A 23892-nucleotide genomic window follows, 5' to 3' on the forward strand; every position below is an offset into this window, starting at 1 on the left:
TTGTCCACAAAGATGTTTCCCTCCTGCAGCAGGGATTTCTCCAGCTTACCTGCCCGTTCTTCTGGAGAACCCCAGATATGCTTGTACAGGAGAGGATGATCAAGTGAGGCTTTTTGTGCCTATTTGATTATTTAATAGGAAAATAAAAAAATCACCTGAGTCTTGTCTGGCAGCTCTGTTAACTAATTCAGATGAAATGGCATCAGCCCCATGTGACAGATACCTGTCAGATCCCATGATTGATCACTTGTTCCCAAGACAGTTGCAACCATAAATCTTGATCTCCCAAGTGCAGAAATGGTAACTTGAACTCCCTTGGAGTGTCAAGTCCCATTTTTCCAGAAGGATACTCTGTTATTTATATGTGAATTCAGTCTTGGGAATTATAACTTGTATATAGCGAGTTACTGAACGAGCTTTAATTTTAGTGCTTTTATAGTCAAAACTTGACCTGCCTGCTCTATAACATGCAATGATATGATGCAAGTAGTACTTTCTTCTAAACTGCACTTTAACAGTAGCTATAAAACCCAAAAGTGATTCCAGAATGAAGATGTGTATTTTAGAGCAGTGGTGGTTGGTGTTACCATGTTACCTTCCTCTTCCAGCTTTCTCCAAGTTGTTCAGAGTTAATTCAGAGCAAGTAAAATAAGCTCCTGTGCTAAACTGCTGAGGTTAAGCTTGCTATCCTCTTTCTCCTAATTGTAGATTGCTGGTTTGCAGTCTGTGGATTCTTTAGAGTAGCAACTGTAACTATATTTAATACTGCTATATAGAGTGGGCAACCCAACTAGAAGCTCCTAGGAAAAAAGGGTGAAAACCAGTATTATAGACCAGGTCTACTGAGGCTACTTACACACACTAAAACTAACTTCATTTTTAATACCACTTCATTTTATCAGCATTTATAATGACAGTCAGGGGTATGGGGGTGTGTTAAATTTTGGGGTTTAAATGTCTACAGTAGAGAAGTTAATCACACATTATAGACATTAATATTATTAATATCTGTAATATATTAATATTATAGATAATTTAACCACAAGACCAAAAATCACCTGCTAAAACAAATCATAATTTTGATATGCCAAGATGAGCTTCCAAAGTTACGTATAGAAATTCAGTAGTTTAACTTGATGGAACTAAAGATGCAGTGAGGAAACTAGTTTTCCACAGGATGGTTTTGACCATCTAGCTTGTTTTTAAATTGCCTGTATACAGAGGTTGATGTTCTGTGAAAAATGTAAGAAAACTCCTTCTTTCAGTAAGAAATACAGCAGAAGGGGCAAGGATATTGCACAGCTCTGCACAGAAGAAAACCAGAACCTTGACACTTCTCCATGAAGTTTTCCTGCAGACTCAACACATTGAGTCTCAGCCTTGACACTCACAAACCACAACTGTAGAAGGAATGGTGATTAACATGTTGTGTTAACTTGTGTAATGCTTCTTTTTCATCTCTCTGTAAATAGTGGGCATAAATAGTAGTAATATGCTAATAATGTATATAAACAGGCCTTTTCCATAAAATTGCATGTACTTGTGTTATAGAAAGAGGAATCCCCTCATCTGATACTGCTCTATAGAGAAGGGCTTCAGTAAACTGAGAAGTGACTGGTCTGGTGCACTGTCTTTATGTAGCTTTTGCTGAATCACATGAAAGGAGTTGCCTGTTATTTGCATATTTAATTCCAAAGTTCATTTTTCATATTGATCCGTTAAGAAAAACTAGTGGAATTTCAGTAATCTGCATAATTCTATCCAGTGGCATATGAAAATGAATAGGCTTAAAAGAATAGTCTACAGACTGTAGTGTGCAGCTAAGCATATTCTATGATGCTGCTGCACAGGGAAGACAGGAGTATGTGGAGGCTTTAGCATCAAGTAACTGTTAATAAGAATTAAATATCAGTAAGTGATGATTTGGTTCTACAATTAAGACCTTGTAGAATATAAAACATCACTGATGACTTCAGGTGAATAGGATGATGGTATAGGTATTAGACAATGGTCACAGCTGTTTCATATTCCTCCAGAAATACTTCTCTGACATTCTGTCCAAAAAGTATTTGTTTGTATGTTGTTTGCTGGTGAAAGCCCAAGTGTCACAGCATTGGGGCTCAGGGTGATACCTACCTTACCTCATTTGGAGTCCTCATTCCTTTTCTATATTTTAAATCTTGTAATGCTACCTTGTATCTCTGTTTTTCAAAAATCTTGAACCTAAAATGATATTTTGGATGGAATATATAACAGAGAAATGAGGTAATATCTAAAGTTTAGTATCAGAATCCATCCTGTTAGCTTTGGCATTGAATTGGAGAGAGTAATCTAGGTACTTCTGATGATGTTGTTCAAGATAAGCCCTTCAACTTTGTATGAGGAAAAGGTTCTGTCCTCACTTTAAAGCTCAGAAGATTTGAGGCAAAATTGAATTCCAGGGTCATGGAAATGTGAGCACTGGTGATGTGTGCAGAACACATCCAGTGCAGCAGCAGCTGCTGGAAGGAGACCTCAGTTACTGGGTAGCTGCTGTGTTCATTAGTTTGTCAGTAGCTGGGGGATCTTAGAGCCAATCATATATTTTATATGCATACCACTTAAAGTTGGTCTCCTTTTTTCTTTTTTTTTTTTTCTTTTATCCCATATTTTTCTTTCCCTTTAGCACTGTATCTCAGGCTGAAATACTGGGTTCAGAAACTGGATGCTAGGTTTTCTATCACTTCAAGGTGCTGAGTATACAGAAGTGAGCTTTAAAAAAAAAAAAAAAAAAACAGAACAAAGACGTTTCTGGCCTGTGACAAATCACAAAAAGTATTTTGAGGTTTACTTACCTTGGTCTTCCTCTGTGGAGGTGTTGATTTTTTTCATCTATTGCAGATAAATATTGCTTTTGTTCACATTTTCCAAATATACTGATTGGTCTTGCTTCTCTGTTGCATAAAAGCAGAAGGGAAAACAAAATGTTTTGCTGTTAGAAATGTACTGTGGATCCATCTTGGAAATTTAAATGCCAGAGAGATTTAGCTCCTTTACAGGAAAATACCTGTTGTACCTTGGTTAAGAGTTTGTATCACCTATACCAAATTGTAGTATATATTAATGTACTGCTTTAGAGGGAGTGCCTTGTTTCTTTTGAGTAATCTGCTCATTAGAATGTTTAACTTTTAAAAAAAACCTAATTCCCATACAGAAATGAATATATTGTTAATACTTTCTAGTTAGTGTAACTTTGTATGTAAATAAAGCTGTTTGTAAATATGACTTTGCACTTATTTGGAGTCTTTTTTTTGTTTGTTTCAGGGTGCAGTCTCTGGGTCAGTTCAGGCTTCAGATCGACTTATGAAAGAACTCAGGGATATATATAGATCACAGAGTTATAAAACAGGTAAAATGCCTCAGATTGCCCTTCTTGAAATACACCTTAATAGAATTCTCTTGGCAAATACTTCTGCTAATCCTTCTGTGTTTTGTTGTCCTATATATGTGTGTGTGTGTGTGTGTATATCCGTGTGTGCACATATATAAAAATACATAGATAAATTAGACATAATCTCATTACATAAAGTACTGCATTTGTGGAGAAAAGAAGTCAGGGTATACATATCCTGTAAAAAGTTCTTTCTTTTTGTTACATAAAGTCTTGTATGAGAATCAGTAGGATTGGTGTAACTATGAGAGTGCTCTTGGGGTGGATGACTACAAAGAACTCAAGATTACTCCTGTGGGACTTGAGTTTTCAGAACAACCTGAAGGGTGTGTAGGGCAGAGGCCTTAACCTCTCCTGGAGGGTAGTACTGCTCACAGGAACATGTTTGCTGTAGAGGGATTTGTGTTCAACAGCATCAGATTTACTTATTATGTATGACTTAACCTTAATTATGCTGCTGTTACTTCTGTTATTTTGTGATGGTGTTAATCTGATCCTAAGCTCCATGTATCCCTTGGAACAATTATACAAATGACAGTAGAAAACAAGCTTGCATTTTAAATTCCTTAGAACAATGAACAGTGATTATCTTTAGGTGGGTGGTTGCCTGTTCCATTTGTTCCCTGTAGGGCCTGTATCTAAACCAGCTCAGCAAAGGCATCAGCTTATTGAATTGTCTGAGTGCTACCATGCAAGAAGTAGAAATTACATAGATTTTGGGCAACTTTTATTCCTTTAGGCCTGCCAAAATGCCCCATTAGAGAGTCAATCTAAACTTTAATCATCTTTTACTCTTCTGAACTTCTCCCCAGATTTATTTCTAGTGGACTTAAATCTCCCTTGGCAACAGCATTTCAATCTTGTGTAAAAGGACAGAGATGAAGAGCCCATAGGCTCCTGCTTTGATTTGTCATATTTAACTCCTAGTAAATTGTTTTATGTGCTGAAGTACCTGCAGACAGTGGTGAAATGTCCAAAGTATAAATCTGAGTAGGTAACCCAGTGTACCTGGTGTGGATCTAACACAACCTACTTCTTTTAGGCTTTATTGCAGCTGAGTGCTTGCCAGGGCACCCTAATCACCGGCCATCCGGTGAGGAATGGATTAGTGGGGCTGGGGAAGAGCCTGGAAATAGATCTGTTTAAGTCAGGAGGGATCCTTTCCTGCCCATTTGTGTTCTTCAGGGTTGTTTTTGTGATCAGAGCTAAGGTTGGCTGTAACAAACCCACCACACTGCCTGTGTGGAGCTTCCTCACGAGGTGGCACAGGAGCCCCTGCAGTTGGTGTAGTGTGAGGTGAGGATTTAGGCTGTTTAATAATGCCACTTCTTGGCCTTGGATTAATAACAACTCTTAACTAGTTGCAGAAGACTGAATTATGAGGAAAAGCAAATCTTGCTAAACTGTACAGAAAGCTGAGGTTCTACAGTGTGAGTGTAGTAACTGATTGTAGCTTGTGACCTGGGAATATGTAAGGAGCCTGCAGCTGGGTGCCTCATGTTCATCTCTAAAGCATGTTAATGAAGTAGTGCCAGGTGGAGGCTGGCACTGTAAAGCTGGTGGTAATCCTGCTTTGAAACACTGTTCTACTGACACACTTACTAAATTTTGCCAGTAAATGGTGCTGTTTGTTATAAAACTTACCTACATTCACTCCTTATGGCTTCACTTAGCCTTTGACCTTGAGCAATTTAAGAATCGGTTCTTTCCTGTGCACAAAACCTTTTATAGCCTAGTTCTGCCTTTTGTGAGATAACTGTCACCATGGGTATGGTAGGTAACTGGCTTTTTTTAATGTCATTTTTGTTCTGACTACTTGTTCCATGGACCATTTTTACCTTAATTTAATTTCTTCCAAAATTAAACACACAAAAGAAACCATTGTGAAACTTAAAGGTTCTGGTAGTAGTTGCAAAGGAATTTAACACTCCTTTCATTTTTCGTAACACAAGGCAGAAAGTCTAAGCCTGATTTTTAGTTGGGAAAGGATCACTTTATTTAGTCTGTGTGAGGTTATGTGTTTTTAGGACTGACAGTAGGACTATAGTGGGAGTTCTGAAGGGAATAATATTTGTAGCAATAGTCCTTTACATTTTTTATTTTCTGTTAAAATGTTTTATAAAAAAAATAGTATTAAAACACACAGTGAGGTCTTCAACAGCAGAAGTGTATTGAGGGTAGTATCCATTTTAGAACTCAAGTTCCTTTATCAATTGAAATAATACTGTTGGAGTTAAGGCAAAAGATGACAAGCTTGCTCTCAACAGCAAAGGTGCTTATACCTGGGCAGTCTAGGTGAGGGACTGCCCTTAAAGAAACCAAAAATAATCTTCATATGAGCTAACAGAAGCAAAAAGCACTCCAGCAAATTTATTCTGCTGGGAATTAGACAGTTTCATTAACCTGTTTAGGTAATGCAAGTCCTGCAAAGTTCCAAATATGAAGTTGGAGATTCACAAGGGTCTTAATGTAATTTGGGAGATTGGGAAAGGAAGGGGAGGAACAAAGAATTTAGAGCTATCAAATGAAATCTTTTTATACCTTTAGCAGCTGTGTTGTTCATATGTAGTGATGTCCACTCACTGCTTTTATCCAAAGACTGTATAGGAGTTACTTCTAGATGTAGTAAAGTTGTCATAAATAATGCCTCTATTTTGGAATGAATTGTTTTTCTTACCTTTTAATTACTTAATTTTTTGCTTGCGTGGTTCTGTGTGCTTGTTTTTATTTGATCACCTCTACAGATGGCCTCTTAGAGGAATAAAACAAAACAAAATCTCTTTAAGCACGGGGGAAGTGTGTGTTTGAGAGGAACTTACCTTGATTCCTTTCCAACCTGAAGGACCCCTCAGAAACTGCTGTTAATCAGATAAATACTTCTTGACAGAAACTTTTTTCCTTCCTTGGAGCTGAAGGACCAGTCCATGAACTTCAGGGGTGATGGGAGGAATGGAAAGGAGGAGGGCTGGAGGCTTTAGTGAATGAGCAAGCTACTGAAGTTCTCTTGTGATCTGTTGTTTAGGGTGGTGTCAGGATCCTCACTGTAACTCATTCCATTGTTCCAACATAAGTATTTTATGCTGGTGCCAAAGCTAGAATACTGAGAGGCTGCTTCTTCCAGCCTTTACTCCCATTTGGATGCAGGTGGAAGAAAATATTCTGGATACAACAGTGGAATAGGTTCATCGTGGATGGCAGTTGACAGTGAGCAGAGTTCTGAATGTCAACTCTTTCGTTGTTACATCAGAGCAGTACAAATTGAAATTCTTATAATTCCCAACTTCCACTTACATGAAATCAGAAAATAGTGTCCTTGGATCTGGGGAATTGGAAAAAGGCCTTAATAGCTCCTTCAGTTCATCCTGGAGCAGAAATGTTGTGTCTCTGAACCAGCTGCTGATTAAAAGGGACATGGAGAGGACACTGAGTGAGTGTTCAGGCCTACGTTGTTGTTCTAGACAGAAAACTTTGCAGTAATGCTCTTGGCTGTCTTACCTTGTACACTCAGTAAGGAGAAACAGGCACGGGTTCTTTACCTTGTTTACTGAGTTCTGAAATGCTTTAGAAATAAGGGTGTCTGGACAGTTTGAAATGTCAGCTGTACTCCAAGCACCAACGCTTCTAAGTTTCGACTGCAAGATGATCTCTATTCTGGAACAATAAAACTCAGAAATAGATAATGCCATTCCTTGGAGGGAATGTGGTGACTGCACTGTGGTGGTTGTAGTGCCTTCAGAAATCCTTGGCAGGTTCCTGATCTGCATATGTTTTCCAAATAATTCCATCAGCAGCAGAGATGCTGTTAAATATTAGGCCAGGTAACAAGTTTTAATCCTAATGGTTTAGTGTATATACATGAATAGTCTGTGAGGGATGAGATTAGACTTTAGAACATGACTGATACTATGTTCTAAATCTTGTCTAATGGGTAAAGATTTATGGCTTTTTCCTGGGCTGCTTGTGAATTTATGCAGAGAGGAAGCTTGAATATGCAAGCAAATGGCAGATAACTTCCCTCCTTCCCTGGGAGTGGAATGCACAACTACTGTGGAACATCCCTAAACCAAACAGACCACTGGAAATCACCAGCTGGCTCCCACAGACAGCAGTTCCCTCAGGGCACCTTTCTGGCTCCTTCAGTCAGCTGTTGGGAATGTGCTCCATCCCATGCAGTATCTTCTGGGTTTCTGCTCCATGCCCTGTCCAGTGTCCTGTCCTGGTGTGCCAGTGCAGATGAGAGCCTGTGAAATCCAGTGCTGCACGCTCAGACTGTGTGTTAAGTGTCTTAAAAGCATGTTGGTCCTGTGCTGGGTGTAAAATATACTGAGTAAAAAGCAAGCTGGACTTTTAGTTGTGGAAAGTCTGAAGGGGAAATGGTTAGGTGTCAGAAAAACATTTTGATTAATTTTTTATGGAAGTGAAAAGACTTTTTTTCCTTGTAGTTGCTCAGAAGTGCTTCTGCTACTTGTAGTAGAGGAAGAGTGTGCTGCAGTGACAGTATCTTACCCATTGCTTACATCTACTGACAGTATTTGTACTTTAATGCAAAGAATGTTTTTGCTACGTTTTACCTTGTAATGCTTTTAGTGCATAATTAATCCCATTAATATTTCTACAGGGATATATTCAGTGGAACTGGTAAATGACAGCTTGTATGAATGGCATGTTAAGCTTCTCAAGTAAGTTATTCAAGTTTTTTCATATTCTGAACAATCTGTTTTATTATTGCTGCAGAGATACTTTAGATAAATGAAAATCTCTAGCCAGAGCATATAAAATAGTGTGTTACAGTAGTAAAAGTAGTAATGGTAACTGTAGCCACTAAATAGTGGCTCTAATTCTGATATACAGGAATGTGTAGATATGGAACTGTAGTAACTGAGCTGGCAAAAAGACAAACCCTCTTTGCACTGCCAGTGCAGTGTGTAATCCAGTAACTGTCATTACTGTTCAATTCTCTAAAACTGCTCCAAAATATGAAACCTTAAATGATGAACGTTTTTTTTTTTTTCTGGAGTTTTTAGATGGTTTTATTTTTAGTTGGTTTTAATGTCAAGAAAATGCAATTTTTAGTTTCATTCAAGATGTAAGAAGGAACAGAACTGTCTTAGTGTCATTAGTTCTTTATTTCTACAGTTGAACAGACATAGGACTGAAACTTTTAGATATCACACAAATGTGAGTTACATAATTATATATAATTTGTCTTCTCTCATCTCCTCGTACACACAATGAAAAGCAGTACATAACTCATCTTGTTGTGTCCATAGTCCAGTAACTGTAATCCTAGAGGTGTTATATTGAAATTATTCCTGGTAAGAAGACCATCTGCCATCACACAAGGTAAAGGAAGAGCCTACCCCCAGCCAGCTGGGGGGCTGCAAAAGATGGCAGTGGATGAAAGAACTTCCCTCAGTTGAGGTCTGTCCTGGTGAATCAGGACGAGGACGTGGCTGTCCCAGCACAGTGGGGACCTGCCTGTAGGAGTTGCTGCTTTGTCCTAGGGGTGAGACTTGTACAGCTGGGCCACCAGCTGCTGAAACACGGGTTTTTTCCTCCTCAGTGTAATCAGGGGCTTGTGAATGTTTTGGAGCTGAAAATGGCAGGAATGACGCGTCAGGAAAATCTGTGTCATGTAACAGGAGGCCTTTTCTGTCGAGCACCTCTAACAAAGTGCTCAAACCACTGTGCAGTGGTTGGAAACCTCTGTTGGAGTGCTGGGAACAGGCCTCATTTTTTGCCTTCAAGAAAGAGAAAATGGGCTGGATGCAGCAAATGCTTTCCAGAATGACTAAGAGAATAAGTGTTGTGTTTGTTCATCGCTGCAAAAAGTGTCTGAAAACAAACAAACTGCAGACTGGCCAAGGGGGTAAATGTCAGATAAAAGAGCCCATTGGAGTGAGGAGCAGCACTGGAACTAGAACAAGTCACACTGACAAGCTGTGGCTGGAAACGAGAGGTTTCTAAGCACAGAAGATTTTTCTTCTGAACAACTTCAGACTGGAAGGATGGGGATAAACTGCCCAAGTAATTCTGGAATGGGATCTCATAACTTTGTGATTCCACCTGTAGCAGAGGATTGGCTTTGATAGCCTGTCAGTCCCTTTAATAATGTATGCTTTGGGCTTGCTGCAGGTGTTTTTTGAAAAGTCTCTCTTAAAAGCTGATGGGGTGTCAGAGCTTGGATGGGATTGACCCAGTAGTGACTGAATTAATGGTCAGGCTGCTCATCAGCAGCATTTTGCAACAAGCAGTTGTTGAAATTCTGCTGAGCAGAAGCTGCTGGATTTAGTATTTCTGCTGATGCAAATTACTTTTAACAGCTGATGCAGAACTACAATTACATATTCCATAAAGGGTTCACTAACTGTGTACTGAAAACTAGATGACTACAGTTCTCCTGCTAATTTTTTTCCCCTCTTTTTTTGAACATAGATTTCCAGTGAACTGAAGAGAATTAAAAGTGCTCTCTTCAAATAAACAGCTTATTTTGTGCTGTGTTTAAATAACACTTGATGGCATTGGGAATGTAGTGCATTGCAGCAAGCTTTCAGGCTGACCTCATGGCAAAGTGTTTACTTTGTAAAAGGAGCAAGAATTTTCTAGAGTTCACCTTAGATTTCGGTTTGTAAACTGTAATTACCTAAAGGAAGTCTTTGAGAAGAATTACTGTTTACAGGTAGTGAAAATGTTAACTACATCCAGGATCTCCCCCCTGCTTCTCTTACAGGGTTGACCCTGATAGCCCACTGCATAGTGATCTTCAGTTCTTAAAAGAAAAAGAAGGTGTAGAATACATTTTACTCAACTTCTCTTTTAAGGTATGTGTCTGGGGGAAGAAATGCTGTGGTTAAATTTGAGGTTTACTGTGGAAAGTGAGTGAAGTGACCCTCAGCTGTTACTTGGGTAAAAATGGATCTGTAGCTTAAAAAGGGGGGGGGGGAGGATACTGCACTAAAGCTTCCCAGAAAATGCTTCTTTTTTTCCAGTACTGTGGAAAAGTGATTTTTGACAGAACTGAAAAATTGCACTATTTCAAATCTGATTTGCCAAATAAGGCTATTGAAATACTTTCTGCTTAGGAAATAATTTATTAACCTGTTGTGTTTTGTTTTTTTTTTTTTTTATTCTTTTCAGGATAACTTCCCTTTTGATCCTCCCTTTGTGCGAGTGGTGTCTCCTGTGCTCACAGGAGGGTAGGTTGGAGTTGCCCTACAGAAATTGTACTTCGTGGTAAAAGTGTCACAACTTGAAAAACTCTGTGCCTGCCCTGCTGTTCCAGAACTGGCCTCTGTGGATGGTTGAGTTGGTGCTTTGAATGGGTCTTGATCCCTGTGTTGCCTTAAATTTGCTGTATAGTCCTAACTGGTTCTCTCTTGCTGTAACACTGCCATAAAGATTTTGTGTAAAAATCCTCTAATGCTACTCCAAACCCACTACATTTAATCAACACCATGCTCCAAATGTCATGTAAAGCATGTTTGAAGTGCTGTCTGTGGCACAGAAACTCTTATATATCCATGGAGAGAAGATTAAATTCACCTTCCAAGGCTTTTATGCATCTTCTGGTGACAGAAAATGATACCTGCATTTGAAAATGCAGTCTGTGATAGCTGATCCTGATTTGATTTTAATTGCTGTGTGTCTTTTTTGAATTCCAGCCATGGTTAGTGCAGTTAAATAGCATTCATGAGGGGTGCTACTGTCTCTAAACTAAAGGAGCAGAACACCAGAAAACACTCTTTGGATTCTCGTTTTGTTCTACTTGGACTTTGTAGAATGAAACAAAGAATAGCTTTTCAGTGGTCATTTCCCTCTGAATGGTTTGAATGCCTTGATCCTAGAGCAGACCACATTTTGGGAGTGGTCAGTTCTACTCCCTCTGCCCAGGTTTTGTGGTGCTCAGGTCTTCTGCTGGGTCCCAGTCAGCACAATGCACGATGAAGTGTTATTGAAATTAGAAGGGAGTTTATAGGAAAAGAGCAAGCAAAGATCTGCTGTATCTCATTTGATTTATAGGTGCACCTGCATTGTTGGAAATTGGGTTAAATTTCTTTACAGAATTGACTGTTGTTGGCTTTTTTGAACTGCCCATCAGTCCTATGTACCATAGCCATAAAAAGCAACTTTTCTCTTTTCCAGTGTCTCTGAGCAGTTGTGCACACTAGATTAGTCACTGGTTTTAACCAAGTCTGGTTAGCAAACAATTTTTTTTTTTTGTCTCACAGTGCTAATCTTCTTTGCTTAAGAGTATAACATGGCTCACTAGTTACAATATAGTTCTGGTTAAAGGGCATTTCAGCTTTATGAACAAGGAATTTAACAAACGAGCTGGCAAGAGCTTAAAGTGCAGTGAGCAGTTGCATCTTTTTACTAACTGCTGATGTCAAATATATTTTCTTTCACCTTTGTTTCTAGGTATGTCCTAGGTGGAGGTGCATTATGCATGGAACTTCTTACTAAACAGGTGAATACAGGCTCTGTTATCTGGATAATAACAAAACATGCTTTAAAATAATAAAAATAGGTGTTTTCCCTGAGTTGAAGAATTCCTGTGTGGAATAAATTACACACTCCAAAGGGAGCATGGTGGAATAAACCTCAGTCCCACAAGATTTGCCTTGCAGATCTTATGTGAGATCTTTTCTACCTTGGATGGCTTACAAGAGATCTGAGGAAGAGGCAGAAGAAGTGAGAGCACATCACCTTTGCATTCTCAGAATTTCTGTGAGGAAGCCAGTGTGAAGAGGGAGTTCTGGGGAACAAGACACATTGTTTTCTTTTCCAGAAGTCTCTTCAACTGCACAGAGTCAGCTCTGGAGAAGGGAGAAATACAGGAGATTCTAGGCATAGGTTATTCTTGTGTAGACAGAGTGATTTTAAATAAGTAAATGAATGAAGTAACTATCTGCAGGCTCTGGCAGAAGCTCTTGTGAGCACTGGAAGGTAGAGCAATGGCAGAGATGAGCAATAGTAGTCGTGGGAGCAAAATTCTCACAGCTCAATGAATGACTTCATTAGATATCAGTCTTTTCTGCTTCTTGGAACAAGAAGTTGTAATTTCTGTTGTGATGTTGCTGAAAATGTGTAAGTGCTGTAGGAATGGAGCTTTTTTGTTTCTGTCTTGCTGTATTTTGGAAATGTGTGATTCAGCCTTTTCATTTTCCTTACAAGTTCTTAGTACTAATACTGTGTATCATTTTACAGATTTTCTGTGGAAAATAAAAGTTAACTGAAAACAAGTAGTTAAAAGTAAAACTGGAGTTCAGGAAAAAAAATAATCCCAAAGCACACATTCCAAAATAGATTTACAGTGTGAGCACAAGAAACAAGTACATGTTCCATGTTAATATTCCCTTCCTCCTCCAGGGCTGGAGCAGTGCCTACTCAATAGAATCAGTCATCATGCAGATCAATGCCACTTTAGTCAAAGGAAAAGCCAGAGTACAGTTTGGAGCCAATAAGGTAAATGTGCTGTTTATCAATTACACAAATCACTGTTAGGCTTCCATTTCTTTGTTGACTTGCACAGATGTTTAATGACAGAATTGTCATTGCAAATATATTTGCATTTTGAGTTGTCTTGATGTCTAGTGCATGTGTATGAGTATTTTAGAGGCAATTAAGAGTTTGTTATGTAATTATGAGCATATGAGTTAGATAAAACCTTGGGATGGGCAGGGGTTTTAAGTAGTTAGACTTTACTATCCTTGCATTGGCAAGGGAGGGAGGGAAGGAGGATCAGAATTGGGAGGATTTGGATGTTCTGGCTCTGAGAAGGGCTGTAGATGACAGCCAGGATTACATACATTCATGGTAAGAAGTTCTATTGCTGGAGACACCTGCAAAGTTTTATGAGAGAGGGAAAAATAATAACATGCAAATACTTCAGAGCTCACCATTCAGCTTTAACTGAAAGCACAGTTCAGTTCAAGTGTGCATGCTGGTAACAGAGCGTAACTTAAAAGACTGTGAAGAATTAAATGCTGCTTTCAAATTATGTTTTAATTTTTAAGACAGCAAAATTGTCGCTCGGGTGTCTGTTAAGTACCAGTTCAGGTAAGATGTAAAAGTTTATGATGACAATTCTGCCTAACCCAGCTGAGCAGGACAGAGTTATGGCAGGGATTGCCTGAAGCCTTCTGTTCTGCTCACACGTGCTTCTGACTCACCCCAGGGTCTGAACCTTCTGACAGGAGGGGCCTTCCCAGCAGCAGGGCTCTACAAAATACTGTCATTATGACAGAGGAGAAATGAGAAAATAAGGATATTTGTCTTGACAGCCTTGTACTGGAAAGCCAGAAATGTTCCTACATTGTGCATGGGTTTTATTTGTAAGCCTGCTGTAGAGTTTCCTTGTAGAAGAACTGTTCTTAACTCTTCCATGTCTAGATGCAGGTTTTTATGTTGGTTTTTTTTCTCCTTTCAGAATCAATATAATCTAGCAAGAGCACAGCAGTCCTATAAGTCACTAGTACAAATCCATGAGAAAAATGGTATGTATATTCTTGTGACTTTGTCCTTGTCTGCAGAGCACCCTGGGAACTGGTGTTTGGCCACAGAGAAACTGGAAGTGACAGAGTGTCTTATGTTGGCTTGGGAAGACCATAAATGGTGTTTCCTTCTCCTCTTGCACTAGGAAAACAAGAGTGCTTAAAGGAACTTGACTGCAATCATTGCAACTTCTCCAGTTTGCATGAAATGTTTCCACATGTTTCTACTGTTTCTTGAAAGGCAGCTCCATTTTGTTTTCAGCCAGTTGGTCTAGGAACTTTGTTGTTACTGTAGCTTTAAAAGGGACTTATTTATTAGTGAAGTATCTACTGGGAGCTTGTCCCTTCCTTGAAAGGCTTTGTTTCAACGTGGCAAGACCTTAGTGCAGTAGTCATTATGGAAGAGATAAAATGGAAAGAAAGACCTGAGACTAAAAAAATACAAGAAGTCCAAGTGAGATGTCCTGGATGGAAAACTCTACAACAGAATAGGGAGACACCTGTGGTTTTGTTTTTGGTTTTTTTACCCTCTGCAGTAGTCTCTCTGCTGCATAAAAAATTGCTTCAGGTGTAATTGCATTTACTTGTGCCAATATGAGAAGACAATAAATGACCTGAGGCTTTAAAAGCTTTAAGTAGCTTACAGGTTATGTAAAGGTAGTCAGCAGAATTGGTATCTGGTCTTGTGATTCAGGAGTTAGTCCAGTTACCTCTTCTGTGACATTCTGTGATCTGGGTTGGATGCAGTGTCCTCTGGGAGTTCAGGTTGCTGTGAACACAAGGGAGTGTTTCAGTGTGACTGCAGTCAGAGCCTCAGTTTCCCTGCAGCTAAAATGGAACATAACACCTTCTCTGCTGTTGGGAGGAAGGTCAAAGATAATGACTTTAATGTGCTTTCCAATTTTATGATAGTTTGATCTTGCCATGAACAGCCTTTTGCTATTTTAGTTCCCTACAAAGGCCAGCATGGCTGTCTGTTTACTTCTGGCTGTGTGCTGGCCTAGGCTAGTGATCACTCCTGCATCAAGAGCTGTGCACAAAGCACTCACAGCACCTAATGCTGCTGGGAAAGGTGTCTTTAGCTTAGACCTGCTGCCTGCTCTCTGGGATGGCATTAATGGGCTCCATAGTGGGTGTATACACGTTTAGAGGAAGTTTTGCTATAGGGGCTGGGAGAGTTAAGATTGGAGCTGTGGAGGTGGCTAGAAGAAGCTGTGCACTCTTGATCAGGTATGATTCAGCTGCTAAACATTCCAAATTGTGTCAGGAGACCAGTTATTCAACTGACATTTCAGAGCTTATTCCTCCAGGAAGATTTGCAGAAAAAGGATAAACTGTTCAACTGCTTGTGCATGCCTAACTCCACAGTACACAAAATGGGATTTATATAAGTGTCCCAGTGTAGTTGTGTTTGTATGTCTGTGCATTAAGTGGCTTGAAGGCTTGGGAGGTTTACCTCTGTTCCACTAAGTTTTGTCAGCAGTGTTCCTCCTTCAGCAGCTTCCTTTGTCGGTGTCCAGTTTGTCCAACTCAGGATAGCTGCTGCCACAAAACCCCCCAAACTTGGATATATTTAATTTGCACTCTCAAGGACTGGGTCTGGTCCTTTACACATGCTTCACGTCCCACTGCTGACCAGTAGCATTTAGGGAACTGGGTCTCACTGAGCTGGCCTACGTTAAGAGGGCAGGGAGGAGCCAGGTTAGGCTTCCTTCTCCCACAGATGGGAGGGTAAGATGGTCTGGACCAGCAGTGTCAGTCCCTAACATGTCTCTGTTCTCCACAGGCTGGTACACTCCTCCAAAAGAAGATGGCTAACGCTGAGGACTATTGTCTACCTGGACCAATGTCAATAAAACAAGCTCTTTTTTATGTTTTCCAACACACAGACTCAAGCTATGAGTGCCCCTATAACAGCTGTACTGAGGACTTTAGCTATTAGATAAGTTAGTGGATAATCTGTCAACTGACACATACAGTATAAGTTACAGCCTTACCATTCCGCTCTCCGTAGGTATCTGGACTGAGCAGTTTGGGCCTTTACCACATTTGTTCTTATGGATTAAGCATATTTGGGCCACGCCCTCCCTTCTCCTTGTTTTTTTTATTTGAAAGCATAAGCTCTCCCTACAGCAGGCTACCGACTTACTAAAGATCATTCAGTAGGAGTGAGTTGTTCACACACTTTTGTGTATTTCTTACCTTTTGCAAAATGCAGACTGCAGAGACTTGCGTTGTATTGTTTCATTTAAAGCCAAGAAGTTTAATACATTGTTTAATACTGTTTTAGGAAATGTCAGGTCTTGCAAATCACAGTAGTTTTTTCTGGTCTAAAATGACAGAGTTTGTAGTATTTCCAAATTAATGATATAGGAAAAACACATGTATGTTAAGTCATTAAACATTTTTCATGGCTGTATGAGAATATGAACTGTTTATTGGAAAAGATGCTCTTTGTTTAGATTATGTTAATTTTTTGTTTAGGTTTGGGGGTTTTTCCCTTTTTTTTTTTTTGTTTGTTTGTTTTTATGCAGAGCAAGGCTGTGCCAATAAAACCTTGTAACTAGTCACTTCCACTGGGGCATCAGAACTTGCTGGGCTGTTCCTGCTACTTGTTGGCTCAACCTCCTTAACAAGAAGAGCCGCAGTATGAAGCTTGAAGTTATTTAAAATACTAAAAACCTTTCTAGGTGTTCCATTTTATTAACGGGTTGTTGCAATCATTTGTAAACTAATGAACTTATAAAGTAATTGGCACAAATCGAGATGAAAGTCCTTGAATGAAAAAATTTTATATAAAAGCTACAATAAAGTACAAGAACATGTCATCCACTTCAGAGGCATAAGAGATGTTGCCATAGTCATGACAGTGGTTTTGTTATTGAGAGACTAATGGGAACTGTTTGTTCTTTATTAGGAGACGAACCTGGGTCTGTGAACTTACACAATTTCATTGCCTTACAGAAATCGACTCTATTTTGGTTGTAGTTTTAGTCGTTAGGCCTTCGCACCGCTGGGGCCAAGCTAAGGGTGTGTTCCGTGGATTAAGCACTTCCACAAGTGCAGAAGCATGTTTTTGTTATGGTTTTTTTTTTTTTTTTTAGTTGACTATCAAACTTGTGCTCTTCTCTCTATCAGGCACCCGCGGGTCCTTGTGCATTTGCTTCTAGATCCAGTTTTTAGCTCCAAAGAAGCGATGGGCGAGGTTTGGCACCGCTTCCCGTGGGCGGGGGGTGAGGGACAGACCCGACCCCGGCCGCCCCCGCCCTCGGCGCATGCTTCGGTGTGGGTTCCACTTCTCCTGGCAGAGTTCCTTGGCAATGTACAGTACTTTGTAAACTTGCATCAAGTTTATAAATAAAAAGCATTTTACGAAGCGCTGTGTCCGTGCTGGGGCCCGGGGGGGCAAGGGGGGGGACAGGGGTGGGGCGTGTGAGGGCGGGACGGGTCCTCCGCGCCGCTAGGGGGCGCCCTTGCGGCGGCCCGGCCGTGCCGAGCGGAAGCGGTGTCTGTGGCGCGGGGCGGCGGGGCCGTGAGGCGGCGGGGCCATGGAGGCCAAGGGCGGCTTCGTGCTCGCCAACCTGGCCGAGGTTGTGGAGCGCGTCCTCGGCTTCCTGCCCACCAAGGCGCTGCTGCGCGCCGCCTGGTAAGGCCCGAGGCCGCGGGGGGGAGGGCGAGGCGGCGGCCGGCCCCGGTTGCCGGGGGCGGCGCGGCTGACGCGGGGTGTCCGTGCTGTGTTGCAGTGTGTGCCGGCTGTGGAGGGAGTGCGCCCGGCGGACGCTGCGGGCGCGGCAGCGCATCGCCTGGGTGTCGGCGCTGGAGCCGGGCCCCGCCGACAGCCACGCGCTGGTGCGGGCGCTGGGCCGCGAGCTCGAGGTGAGGGGCGGCGGGGGGCGGGAGGGGTGTGTGAGGGGGGTGTGGGGGGGTGTCTGTCAGCGCCTTTGTGCCGCCCCTGAACGCTCCTCCCAGGGGCCCGGCGCAGGTTGTGAGCGGTTTGGACAGTTCGGTGCTGTGTGTTAGTTAATACACTGATGGAAACACCGCGGGTTTCCAGGTCAGGGCGCGTCTCTTCATCTCGGCGATCTCGTTAAGAGATAAACCCTTTTTAGCCTGGGAGACACAGGCGACATTGCAGGATTTCTCTGGCAGGATTCTTTTCCAGTGTTCACTAGTGCTAGATCTTCACCACAGAAAGATTCCTGTCAAGTCGTTAAGCACTAAACAGAGACCTCAGCAGATGAGTGTTAAACCAACGGGGACTGGAAAGGCCAGCAGCACCTCCACACTGTTCCCAGCGTCAGCGCTGACGAAAGCCAACAGCCAGGACTGGAAGGAGTTTAGACAGCGTTAAAACGAGCAGTCAGGGGGCCAGGCTGCAGAGCTGTCCTCGCTCGTGTGGGGCTTGGGTCGGTTCTGTGCCCGTGCTGCCCCTCCATTAGATCAGTCTGGGCAGCGCTGAGGCTGCGGGCGGTGTCCTGTTGTCTGACGGGAGCTCAGGGCGGGGGCCGGGGCCGTGTCCCCTCGGAGCGGTGTCTCCTCGGTTCGTGCCGCCGCTCTCTCTCTCCCTCCCTCTCTCCCTGTCCCCGCACTCCTTGTCCCGTGTCTCTGCAGAAGGTGCACGTCCTGCCCCAGACCGTGCTCTACATCGCCGATGCCGAGACGTTCAGCGGGCACGAGGAGTGTCACGAGCAGAAGAAAGGTAACACCTGGCCCTGACTCGCTGCCCTTTCCGGGAGTGCTCGGGGTGTGGGTGGAGCAGCGTCGGCTCAACGGGAATTTGCCTGGTGTGAATTTCAGTGGGAAGTAAATCTTTTGCAAAAAGCACGACCCCCTAGTCCTGCCTTTGTGATGTGAAGTAGCCTGCAGTGTGTGTTAATGTGCGCGGATCCTTTCCCTTCTCTGGAGGACACGGAGTCCCTGGTGCCGGCAGCCCTGTGCTCCTACACAGCTCAGACCTGTGTGCTGTTACCAGGGCGGCCGCTGATGGGCAGCATTGGCTCAACAGGACGGGGTTTCTGCTCAGAACACACTTTTACTTCTCTCTGATGCTTTCCTGTCTCTTTTTCTTATTTTAACAGCCAGGAAAAGAAACAGTAAAGAAACAGCACTTGCACTTGAAAAGTTGTTGCCAAAGCGATGTCAGGTTCTCGGACTGGTCACCCCAGGGATTGTAGGTAGGAGCAAAACGTGGGTTTTGTGAGAGATCAGCTTGGAGGTGTCTTCTCCCACCTTGTTCAGCACTGGCTTCAGTTCTAAGGAGTTCACAGTGTTGCTGCTCACTGACACGTGGAGCTTACTTTGGGTATTGCAGTCATAATTAAAAGGATGGATTTAACCGGTTAGGCAGCTTTTCCTGGCACTGATGTACTTACAGAATGTTTCTTGGATTTATGTATATATTTCAGTCATATTGTGACTGACTGTACAGGACATCCTTGGTATATACCTGTTTGCTGTGGCCTAGCAGGAGGCACGTGCAGTAACTGGATAATTCACAGCCTTCCTTGGCAGGCTTTTTCTCATGCTTCCCTTTTTCATCATGAGAAAGTTGGGGGTTTTATAGTTACTCACCCTAAATTCAACCCCCATGGCGTAAGTAGGGTATTTGATTGTTACCACTACCATAACTGAATAATACACTCCCAGTATTTGTGTCAGTTTGGTTTATACTGTCATCACATGCTTGTATAACACCTTAAAAACCTGAGCATGTTTGTGTGCCTGTAGAAGTTGGTAGGAAGACCCGTGCTTGTTTTCCTACTGTTTTATATTTGGTGTGACTGTGGGGAAATATCCAAATATATCCATGTCTCCTTATCCAAAGTGACTTCAGCACAATCCATAGCCAGCAGGACTTCTATGTGTTTCATCTTTCCAAAAGATTCTAAAAAAAAATCACACCAGTTTTCAATTAGATAAGTTGTTAGGGAAATAAGTTGTCATGTTTTACATCACCCGAGCTGTTCAGCCTGTTTCAGTTCTTGTTACAGTGTAGATGAAAGTAGGAGAGTCCCTGAACACCAGATGCCTGGTTTTGTTTCCTTGCAGTTACCCCGATGGGTTCCAGCAGCAATCAGCCTCAAGAAATTGAAGAGGGCGAAGCTGGGTTTGCTCTGTTGTTTCCCAAAATGGATGGGGTGAAAATTCACACCTTCCATTTTTCTAAAGATGTGAAGAACAGGGTCTTTGATGAAAATAAATTTGCTGAAGCAGGTATGTCCTTTTTCTCTCCTTCACTTGGGCTGTTGTGAAGTATTGTGCTGCTCTTTGAGGTGCCAGTCTGGAGTGATGTGTGGAACCAGCAGCTTCTGTGCTGGCTCCAAGAGCCCCCTGGCTCTGTAGGGCCACAGCTGGTAATTGTACATCTCTATTCCTCCCAGTCTGTGGAGCATTAAGGTTAAGTTATCCTGAGTATCAGTCTCAGATTACCTCAGTTAGGTTCCAAGTGGAGTTGTTCAGAGAGTTGTTGGGTTTTAAGCAGCTTCTAATTGGTTAAAAATATTCCACTGGGAATTATTCCTGTCACTACAATTTAGAAACGAGTGGGGAAGAGCTGCTTCTCTTCTTCCCCAAAGTGACCTTGCATTTAGATCCCAAGTTGGGTATTGTAGCAAGGGAATGCAGAGCAGAAGACAGCATATTTCAGTGAATACAGTTCATATTCTTCACATTGTGTCCTCAGCAGAGTAGGTAATTTATGAAGACTAATGTCAGAAGGGTCTCTTGAGTCTTCTAGGAACCTGGGGGGTTCTGCCTTGGGATAGGAAAATTGCTGAAGTGTGGAATTTATTTAATTTTCAGATAAAGCTATTCACTGTATTATGGTTCTTGAATAACTCACATGCCTGGTTCTTACCTGTAAAGACTGTCAAGTAAAACTGAAGAGCTGTGGTAAAACTCACATGCTGTGGTAAGGGAGTGGAAGGCTGGAGGAAGCAGATGCAGTCTGTTTTTTTCCTTGCAAAGTTCTTTCCAGAAATTCTCTCTCAGGTGGGGAACACAGCCCAGCTCCTGCCTGGGCAACTTGTGTCTTGCCTTCCCAATTGCAACAGAAAGCCATTACTAAAGGTGTGATTTCTTATTTGAGGAGAGACTAGGAAGGTTGGGCTTCAGGGCTTGGGATTTAAAAAAGAAGAGAGGATCAGTGTTTGGTTTTGTTTGTAGGTCTGAAGAATAACCCAGATCTCCGTGTTGTTCTTCTGTTTGGCTACAACTCCTGGAAGTCTGGAGCTACTCGATTTCTTCATCAAATAGTCAATCCATTGAATGAGAAAAGTATCATCCTGGCTGGGGGACAAGTGGAGAGCTTCACATCACTGACCTCTGAGAAGTAGGTATCTTTTTCAAGGTAAATGATAAAAAGGATTTAAAATGGGAGAAACACTGCAGATCCGTAGCCTTCTAGTTGTATTAGAAATGCCCTTTAACAGTAGTAAAATGGTAATTTCTTTAAGAGAAAAATGTCACAACTGCTACACTGTGACGTAGGCAGAAAAGCTGGAAGTTTTGTATGGCTGTGTTACCAATTGGATTCTGGAAACTCAACTAGGAGAAACCCACTGAAAAGGAGATTTCCAGCTTCAGATACCCTTTGTGTGTTTACTGCAATCAGTGTTTAATAAATGATTCCCCACTGTGGCAGAGACCATGGATGTGACCACGTGTCCATGTGTGTGCCTGGGTTTGGCTCACACCCCAGAGCAGGAGCTGCACACACACACAGGGCTGTGCCCCAGGAGCTGCTCTGTGGAAGGATGTGGCACTCCCAGGACTGGGCTAGATCTCATCCAGCTCACACCCCTTCCCTGCCCAGGACCCTGCAGGGCAGAGCTGGGCCCAGTTGCTCCAGCTGCTCTGCTGCACAGGCAGACAGAGCCCTTTGTGCCACTGGTGCATCTGCACTTGGAGCACCTCGTTCTGTGGAGCACGTGCAGGCAATGCCCACAGGCTCCTCTCATGCCATTGTAGGTCTGGAGTCCATACTAATACCAACATGTTTCTTGCATCCAATTTTCCAGCTGCACATAACAGAGCTGGCCTTACATTAAGTGACTGATAATAAAACATTAGTATGTGACTACTAAAACCTGTGTGACCTGGCCAACCAAGTTAAAGCAACATGAATATGGAACTTTACTGCCTGCTGCCCTGGTTTGATGTGTAAATGATGAGTGTATTTGCTTGCCTTAAGTTCAACTAATAGTTTACTTGGAATTGCAGAGCTGTGACATAGACAAACTGCTGAATTTGGCATGTATGAAACAGTAAGTTTCTGCTTAATCCCCAATGATGGATGTGGAAGCTTTTCCTTGGGAAAGGTTGCTAAAAAAAAAAATTGCTAAAAAAAAAAATTGCTAAAATGCAAAGGCTTTGGTCTGTTTTTCAGCTGTGGGTGGTGTCAGAATCCCCTGAGCGTTGGCTCCTTTGAACCCCCCTCGTGCAGCAGCAGCAGTTCAGGGGTGGGCAGTGGTCTCCTGGCAGCTCTCTAACCCGGTGCCTGTTGCCCTGCAGTGCCCAGGCCCAGCCCGGGGACGCCTGCGGGGTGGTCGGGCTGGCCTTCAGCGGGCCCCAGATCCAGAGCGCCACCGTGCTGCTGGACCAGGACGTGGCCGACGAGAGGACGGCGGAGGCGGCCGTGCAGCGCCTCAAGGCCGCCAACATCCCCGAGCACAACACCCTGGGCTTCATGTTCGCCTGCGTGGGCAGGGGGTACCGGCACTACAAAACCAAGAGGAACATGGAAGCGGATGCCTTCAGGAAGTTTTTTCCAAACGTACCCCTCTTTGGCTTTTTTGGACACGGGGAAATAGGATGTGATCGAATAGTTACTGGGAATTTCGTATTAAGAGAATGTAATGACATTAAGGATGACCTGCTTCACGGTTACACCACCGTTATGACTCTTATTCATTTTGGTTCAACTAAAGCAAGCCAAGCATAAATAAGGTTTAATGCTGCAGTGAGCTGTTTGTTTCATTCCAGAGAGCTGAGAAGTCTGGAAGAGTGGACATCTTGCAGTCAGAACCCCCTTCCAAAACGTAAACATCATTTTGGTAATGTTATCAAGTCTTGTAGTTGCAATAGTTTAATATACTATCTGCAGGAAAGCCTTGCATTTTGTGTAATCCCCTGTACACATCAGAATTGCAGGAAATTATACTTGATGGAATTCTGCAATTGAAGAAAGCCTCTTCCCTCCAAAATGAGAATGGTTTGCACAAATCATAGAATATGCTGACTTGGAAGGGATCCACTGAATCATTGAGTCCAATTCCTGGCCCTGTACAGGACATCCCCAGGAATCCCACGATGTGCCTGAGAGTGTTCTGAAACTCAGACAGGCTTGGTCCTGTGACCACTTCCCTGGGGAGCCTGATCCAGTGCTCAACCACTCCGGGTGAAAAACTTTTCCCTGACATCCAGCCTAAACCTCCTGACTCAGCTTCATGCTGTTTCCTTGAGTCCTGTCACTGTCACAAGAGCGAAGAGATCAGTACGTGCCCCTCGGGAGGATGTTGAAGATCCTGATGATGTCTCCTCTCTGTCTCCTGTTCTCCAGCTGAACACACAAAGTGCCCTCAGTGTCCTCACACGGCTTCCCCTCAACGCCCTTCATCTTCATTGCTCTCCTTTGGACACTCTCTAATGGCTCAATATCTCCCTTACATTGTGTCCCCCCAACTGCCCCAATATTGAGCAGAGGCCGCCCCAGGGCAGAGCAGAGCAGGACAATCCCCTCCCTGATGCCCCAGGACAAGGATGTCCCTCCTGGCTGCCAGGGCACTGCTGACTCATGGCCAAGTGGCCACTGACCAGGACCCCCAGGGCCCTTCCCACAGCTGCTCTCCAGCCTCTCATTCCCCAGTCCATACACACAGCCAGGGCTGCCCCATCCCAGGGGCAGAATCCAGCCCTTGTCCTTGTTAAACTTGCCATGGTTGATGATGGCCCATCTCTGATTTGTGGAGG

At 42.8% G+C, this 23892-nt stretch overlaps 2 protein-coding genes across 4 annotated transcripts in view; both read left to right on the forward strand.

Moving 5' to 3' along the window:
- Positions 1-17299, forward strand: part of UBE2Q2 (ubiquitin conjugating enzyme E2 Q2) — a 49541-nt gene extending 32242 nt beyond the window's left edge. For all 3 annotated transcript variants that reach the window (XM_064668429.1, XM_064668431.1, XM_064668432.1), the window contains 8 exons: positions 3304-3388; positions 8049-8109; positions 10161-10251; positions 10568-10626; positions 11849-11897; positions 12800-12895; positions 13860-13926; positions 15710-17299. In XM_064668429.1, the coding sequence (XP_064524499.1) occupies positions 3304-3388; positions 8049-8109; positions 10161-10251; positions 10568-10626; positions 11849-11897; positions 12800-12895; positions 13860-13926; positions 15710-15741 (540 nt within the window). In that variant the 3' untranslated portion in view covers positions 15742-17299. The remainder of the gene's footprint in view (positions 1-3303; positions 3389-8048; positions 8110-10160; positions 10252-10567; positions 10627-11848; positions 11898-12799; positions 12896-13859; positions 13927-15709) is intronic.
- Positions 17300-17426: 127 nt separating this feature from the next.
- Positions 17427-23100, forward strand: FBXO22 (F-box protein 22). Its single transcript, XM_064668433.1, has 7 exons — positions 17427-17569; positions 17667-17799; positions 18535-18622; positions 19002-19097; positions 19972-20136; positions 21088-21253; positions 22435-23100. Exons 1-7 carry the CDS (start codon positions 17472-17474, stop codon positions 22862-22864), a joined length of 1176 nt encoding a protein of 391 aa, XP_064524503.1. The 5' UTR covers positions 17427-17471; the 3' UTR covers positions 22865-23100.
- Positions 23101-23892: the final 792 nt, after the last annotated feature.

This window comes from Pseudopipra pipra, chromosome 12, assembly GCF_036250125.1.
Source record: "Pseudopipra pipra isolate bDixPip1 chromosome 12, bDixPip1.hap1, whole genome shotgun sequence".
Classification (NCBI taxonomy): Eukaryota; Metazoa; Chordata; class Aves; order Passeriformes; family Pipridae; genus Pseudopipra; species Pseudopipra pipra.